The sequence below is a fragment of the Neopelma chrysocephalum genome, unplaced genomic scaffold, assembly GCF_003984885.1.
Source record: "Neopelma chrysocephalum unplaced genomic scaffold, ASM398488v2 Primary Assembly neopelma1_100, whole genome shotgun sequence".
Classification (NCBI taxonomy): Eukaryota; Metazoa; Chordata; class Aves; order Passeriformes; family Pipridae; genus Neopelma; species Neopelma chrysocephalum.
In genome coordinates, this window is record NW_020897763.1 from 629,344 (window position 1) to 636,520 (window position 7,177).

A 7,177-nucleotide genomic window follows, 5' to 3' on the forward strand; every position below is an offset into this window, starting at 1 on the left:
AGACACAGATGCAATAACTTAAAAATGAAGACAAAGGTGTAATAACTTAAAAATGAAGACAGATGCAATAACTTAAAAATGAAGACAGATGCAATAACTTAAAAATGAAGACAAAGGTGCAATAACTTAAAAATGAAGACACAGGTGTAATAACTGTTAATAATGAAGACAGGTGTAATAACTGTTAAAAATGAAACAGTTATTATAACTGTTAAAAATGAAGATAAAGGTGTAATAACAATAATGAAGACAAAGGTGTAATAACTATTAGCAATGAAGACAAATAGGGGGAAAATTTTTGAGAAGGGTAAGAGTTTAAGTACTGGGATCTAAGATGTGCTGCACAAGTCTTGAGTCCACACTTCCTCCTTCTGAAGGTCCAGAACTGGGTTACAAGACTATAAATAATTCAGAACACAGTCCTTGACTGTCAAATGTCAACATTCTCCATTTTTTCCTTTCAGCATTTCACGAAGTCTCCGTTTACCCCCAGAAGGAACTTCCCTTTTTCATCCATTTCACAGCAGGCCTGTGCTCCTTCTCAGCCATGCTGGCCCTGCTCACCCACCAGTTCCCTGAGCTGATGGTCATTTTGGCTAAAGCTGTAAGTACTGCTGCATGGGGCTTGCTTAGCTATCCTGGGGGATTTCTGGGAATTTTGATGTCTAGGGTGGAGCAGCCTCTAGTCAGTCTCGTGCTTGTGGGGCATGAATTATTTTATCTGCTTTTTTAAGAACCTTGGTAGTGACACGTGTTGAGATTTGGGCAAAATGTCTGTTTTGACAACAAGATGAACTGTTTACTACAACATCCATGGCTTTAATTTGCACTGTTAGGGTGAGAGAGCAGCATTTCAGCACCAGAGAAGTTTTGCCACAGAGCACTGTGCTGAGTATGGATTTTATCCTCAAAGAAGTGGAAGACTGCAGTGGGAGAGGCTCAAAAATAAACGTGTTGACTGGAGATTTTGAGAAGGGAGTGAAAGGCAGGCTGGGCTGCAGGAAAAACAGGTCTCTGGTGAGCACTGGAAACCCATAGCATGATGTGAGTGGAACAGATGAGAACAGGTAAAGTAACTGCTAACTTCAGAGCAGGGTCAGAAGTGAGTTTGGCTGTCACTTACCTTTCAGTATTTTTATATCTCATCTGTTTCCAGTTACTGGATGGAGAATGTGCTCAGTGACCACAGTTCTGTCATTTAAGTACCTGTTCAGGGATAGAAATTGGACTTGATGATGGCAATAATCTGTGATGCTTTAAATGGGTCAGTTGTTGAGCTTGTATTTTAAATATGTCATATCTTAAATATGTATCTTGAATGAGCCATATCTTAAATATGTCTGTTCCTATGGGTGTCTTCTGTGCCCATCTCTTTGTCTGCCCTGCTCTTTTTAGGGTTTCTCTTCCTTACTTCTGTTAACATCTGCTGGTTGTAACCTTGTCATCTCTCCCTGGACTCTGGAAGCTGAGGGACAAACTGCACAGGCAGCTTCCCAAAGTAATCCACACAGTAGGTTTGGCCTTGGTTGAACTGCACATCTCATGCAGTAGAGCAGAGTGGCAAATAAAGAGCTGTGACCTCTCAGTGAATCATTTATTGTAGCTTTGCTAGTCAAAATACAGGGTGAAAGGCATTTGCTTCCTGGCTGGTTTAATGCAGCAGGTAATGGAGACCCAGGAGGAAAGCCCTTTATTTTAAGAATACTTTGCTCCTAAAAGCCTTGGCTTTGCTAGTGAGCCCAGTCTAGTGTCCAAGTCATGCAGGTCTGAGAGTGGGGCCTCATTTCCACCCAGTTCTGTTGATCTTTATGTTGGAAAATGTAGTTGGACATGCCAGTGACAAATTTCAGTGCTGCTCATAATTGGCTGGGTTCATGGTAACTAGGGGCTAACTATCTGCTTGATTAATTCTGGAAGGGCTGCATTAGCAAAGTTGTATGATTTCCAAAGAGATACAAGGTCAAATGTTATGCTAACAAAGAATTGCTTGGTGAAGTTCTCTCTGCTGGGTTTCTTGAACCACAAAAAAAAAAAAAAAAAGACTTTGTATGAGTGAGTTGGCTTTGCATAATGGCAGTTTGGATGTCAAGTGACATGTCCAAGTGTGTGTGTGTGGGGAAAAACTCCCAGAGTTTGGTCATTTGGCAGCGTGTCTCTTTGGTTTATTTTCTATAGGAAGGGATGGATAGTGTCTGTTCAGCTGAAATGATCAAGAAGCACATTGTCACATCCTTCCCCAGCCAAGTCACAGTGCTGGGAGGCACAGACGGAGGGGTTCTTGCCACTCTGTGCTAGTTTAATACTGGCAAAAGTGGAAATTTTGTACTGAGATCCTCAGGCAAGAGGTGAATTCTGTATTAATTTCTTAAGATTGACAGCTGAGAAGAAAATACCACCTTCCAGTATTTGGCTATTTTAGCTGATTTTAAGGTTAACTCCCAGTCATGCTCTAATGACTAAAATTCTTCCTTATTCTAATTATTGCATGATTGTACCCTTGATCCCATTCCTGATGTTTTCAAGAGCATTCAGAAAACTTGCAAGAAACAATGATCTTCACCATCAAACTAACACTTCTGATTTTATTGCCCACAGGGCAATTCTTTTTATTTTATTTTTTTAATGCCCACAGGGCAATAAAATACAAAATGGAGCTGGGACAAGATGATCTTTAAGGTCCCTTCCAACCCAAACCATTCTGTGATTCCATGATTCTTAATAGATTGCTTCAATATTTTAACTATAGATAATGCTGTGATGGCTGCTAACACTTTATACATTATCTTTTGTGTTCTGGAGGTCTGTAGCAGTAGTATCTGGTTGAATTTTCATACAAAAAAATGGAATGTTATCTCTTATTTAATGACACCAGCCTTCCTTGTAATAAAACAGTTCTTATTTGCTGTATCTAGTGTTACATCTTCAAATCATTCCAGTGCTTTAAGCTTTTTAAATGATATTTTTCCTGTGTATTTTGTTATTTTTCACCTTACTGTGTTTTAACTTATTAAATATGGTAATTTGAGGTAATGAATGGATTATCTGCTTTGACGTTAGGAAAAAGCAATACAAAATTTATTTATTTCCGACAAATTCTGTTCTAGGTTTCTTGGAAATTCCAGAATTTTAGGAAAGGCAGTTGGAAATTTTTGTGTCTGTGGAATTTTTCACTGTAAAGGAAATTGAAAAAAAGCTGTGGCTGCTTAGATTCCATTTCAGTTGCCTCTTAATCAAACTGTTTTTCCAGCAGTTGAATCCCTGAGCCTCAGAAGGGCTTTGAGGAGCCGAATACCTTCCTATTGACTTGAAAAGTCTGGAGTTTACATATTTTCATTTGTTAGTGCTTGAGTTTGTTTCCTCCACAATAAATCACGGGGTAAACCTTGGCAAATTGCTAAAAATATTCCGAGTGGCCAAAAATCACAAGGAAGCGTCGGCCGGTTCCAATGTACACAGAGGGATCCAGCACCAGCAGGGCCCCGAGCGCTGGCACCGGCTCCCTCTGGAGCAGGAAGGGATCCTGCCCCCACACTCCCAGCACTGTGGGCTGGCACCAAGGGGCTTTTTGGTCTGTCTGGCACAGGTGGGATGGTTTGCAGGTGTTGGGGACTGCTGCTGGAATGTTTGGCATTTACTGATCCAGTTAGAGAAGATGCCTGGAGAGGTTGTTGCCCGGAGAGGTTGTGGACTTTCTGTCCCTAGAAGTGTCCGAGGCCAGGTTGGATGGAGTTCTGAGCAACCTGGTCTAGTGGAACGGGGTCCTGCCCACGACAAAGGGTTGGAATTAGATGATGTTTAAGGTCCCTTGCAGCCCATTCTGTGATTTGATAAGTGCAGATGCACCGTGGGAGCCGGTGCTGGTGAGGACAGGGGGGCAGGCGGTGGTGGAGGATCCACATGAGCTGCAGTACCAGTGCAAGTGCTCCCAGAGGGTGACAGCTCAGCCTTGTTTCTTTCATCTTTATTTCTGACCTCTTGGAGAATCACACTGCTCTTGATTATCAGACAGCTCTGTTTCTCAAGCAGTTGCTGCTTAAATTCATCCCAGTAAGTGACAGAAGGGAGGAGGTGCACAAAAGGGATGACAGTTATATGTACAGCTCACTGAACAAGCTGAAAAGCACTGCTACATAAAACAACTTCTGTTGTAACTGCAGACAAAAGGGTCTGATTACTTTTTCATTCAGTATGAATTTTTATTTCTTAGTTAATTACATGGGTGGAGAATTGGGTGGCTGTATATCATCTTGCAAAAGTGGGGTTGCACAATTCTTTGTGGAGTACAAAGACACTCAGAAGTCTGCTTTCAAGGACACAGTGATGCAGAGTGACAGCAGGCACTGTAAACAATCTTCCCAGAAATTCCTCAAAGCACCCAACACACCTTCATAGAATCATGGAATGGTTTGGCTTGAAAGGGACCTTAAAGCTCATCCTGTTCTACCCCCTGCCATGGTCTTTCCACAAGACCAAGTGGCCTTGAACACTTCCAGGGATGGGGCAACCACAGCTTCTCTGGGCAATTCCAAGCAGATCAATCCAATTTCTTAAATCCAAACCTTATGCTACTGGAATAGACCAGTATTAGTTAATATTAAATTATTGAAAAAATAGTGCAGCAGTGTTCCTGCTGAATCCTGCTGAAAACAACTTCCTTGTTCAGGGAATTGGACAAAATCCTAAGACAGTCCATGTTCCAAAGTGGTTTGATATGGATCGCTTGGTATTTCCACAAGAAAGAAAGAAGTCATGGGACTTAAATTAAAAATTGGCTAATTTTTATGATTGCAAGATTAGGAAAAAGCATTTCCCATTCTGGATGTTCCCTGGCTCCCCATAAGAGCCTTCTGTGCCATTTTGCCCAGAGCAACCATCTAGGGACAGAAAATAGGGCAAAGCAGAGCTGTGCCTGGCAAGCCCTGCTTTCTGTGACACTCTGCTTTACTTTCTGAACAAATCCCCCTACCACTTTCCCCAAAGCTCATTAAGTGAGACTGGAGAATTAAGTTTTTAGCCAGCTGCTGAACTTTTCATATTTATAAACACTTGAGTCTTTTGCTTATCTAAGAGAAAATGTGTATAGTTTGGAGATGTGCACTTCCCTGCCAATGTGTAATGAGTGGTTCTACACTTGATAGGAAAAAAAAAAGCCTGAAGTTTCCTGTCAGAGCTGAGTGTGGGTGCCAAGGGCAAAGGTTTCTTGCCTTGCTAATCTACATCTTAACTCATGCACTTAATGGGAAGGTGCCACACGCAAACAGGCAGGGAAGAGCTGGCTGCAAGGAAAAGCTCCTGCACTGCTGTGAATGTTATGTTTTAAAAGCCTTTTTAATGTAATATTTGAGGTTATGATAGAAGCCAGGAGGGCCAAAGTGAAACCTTCAAAGTAAATGAGTCCTGTCGTTGCTGCCTCATGAAACGAGGGTTTGTGTGAGGATAACCCGAGTCCCAGGGGAATACTTGGGGGATGGGTTGAGAAGGTGCAGGGGAGCTTGCACCATTTGTTTTAGCCTAATCTTTATTTCTGGAACTGTTTAGATGGCATCTAGAGTATGGATCCTGTCTGGAAGCACGGGCTGCTCTTGGTGGATGGGCTGTTCAGTTTGCACATGTTTGAGTCGATGACCCATAAATCAAGACAGGAGATGATCTTGAAGGTCCCTTCCAAACCCAAACCACTCTGTGATTCTATAACTGCCCTTCTCCCCTGTCTGTTCAGCCCTGAAGGCACAGTGCTGAGCAGCTGGAAGAGTTGTACATGGAGAAATGCCATCCTAACCCTCCTGCCTCTGCCCAGGTGCTGCGGGTGCTGTGGCCGGTGAGTGCTCCCAGTGTCTTGGCCTCCAGCTGAGTGGACCATGCCAGGGGTGAGTGGACAAGGCTGGAGCTGTGGCTTCCAGGGGTTTTTTCTTCTTTTGTGTGTCTTAATTAATACTTAAAGTTTGCAATAAGCCTGTTTCATGTCATCAGCAGTGAAGGGATTGTAGTTCTGTTGCCTTGAGGGGAAGGCACGGGGTGGGTTTTGTTCATACTTCGAGCCTGCAGGAGGAAGTTGGTTTGGAAGCTGAGCTGATTTATTGTTGTGTTCTCTTTCTTCCAGTGCTTTGGGACTCTTCTTCCACCCTTCAGCTTCACTGTGGAACACATTGAGGTCCTGCTGCTGCCCAGCCCGTGGCATCAGCTGACTCCAGTGTGACTGGAGTGTGTTTTCCATGATAGTTTGGTTTGATTCTGGTGAGCCTCACCCCGATGGTTGGCTGACCCCAGTCCTGGGGGGCAAGGAGGAAATCTGGGCTCTTCAAACTGACATCTTTGACAGGCTTCCATGTTGATGGTGCTTAACATATGAATTTCTTCTTTGGCCTTAGTCTATAGTCATCTAAGAAAATAGTTTTTGTTGAGCAATAGTTTATTGCTCTCTAAATCACTTGGACAACTGGAAGCTCATACTTCCTCTGTAAGAAAGGAGAGTACACAAACTGAGCAGGTGTTTGGAGTATTGATACTTCCTTCTCAGCTGCAGATGCACCAGATACTTGGCTTAGATTTGATTTTATAAGCCTTTTTCAAAATATTTGTTAACAGCAAAGTATGATTCTGCTTTCTTTATTAAAAAGTTGCTTCTTAACACATTGAATTTGTTGACTTCTTAAGCGTCTGTTTAACATAGATTATAGTGTGCAAACACATTTCTTTCTTCTCTATCCTTAAGGGTAGTTTTAGTGCATAACTCAAGGAGATGGTTGTATAAACTCTTCTGTTTCATGTTGTTACTCCTTTAGATTTAATTGTGCACCTTTTATTCCTCAAGGCAAAGCATTTTGAAAGACAGGGTGGCTTCTGAATCTGCCCAAAGTGGTTGTGATATCTGCATGGGAGGCTTTTTTTGGGAGACCTGAACTTTCAAGTGTTAGTCCAAAGTACTGTGGTTGTTGATATCAGGACTTGAGGAGAAGGGAGATGTGGAGAACTCCTCAAAGGAATTGCTTCATGTACAGACCAGCCCCAAGGGTTTGTTTACTGCAGAGGTGAAAAGATGGCTGTGGCAGCCAAGTGGTTTGGGGTAATTGGTGTGACCTCATTCCCACTCTCCCATTAGAGAAAATGTCTCCTTTTTCCCATGCAGATCTGCTGCTCTGCAGTGAGGGAGCAGAGTCACGTTAGCCCAGGCTTCTTA

General features: G+C 42.6%; 1 protein-coding gene across 2 annotated transcripts in view; it reads left to right on the forward strand.

Moving 5' to 3' along the window:
• The window catches only part of ST7L (suppression of tumorigenicity 7 like), a 23,034-nt gene extending 16,402 nt beyond the window's left edge, over positions 1 to 6,632 (forward strand). For both annotated transcript variants that reach the window (XM_027694999.1, XM_027695001.1), the window contains exons 14-16: positions 465 to 604; positions 5,798 to 5,867; positions 6,101 to 6,632. In XM_027694999.1, coding sequence (XP_027550800.1) covers positions 465 to 604; positions 5,798 to 5,851 — 194 coding nt within the window. In that variant the 3' untranslated portion in view covers positions 5,852 to 5,867; positions 6,101 to 6,632. The remainder of the gene's footprint in view (positions 1 to 464; positions 605 to 5,797; positions 5,868 to 6,100) is intronic.
• The last annotated feature ends 545 nt before the right edge of the window (positions 6,633 to 7,177 follow it).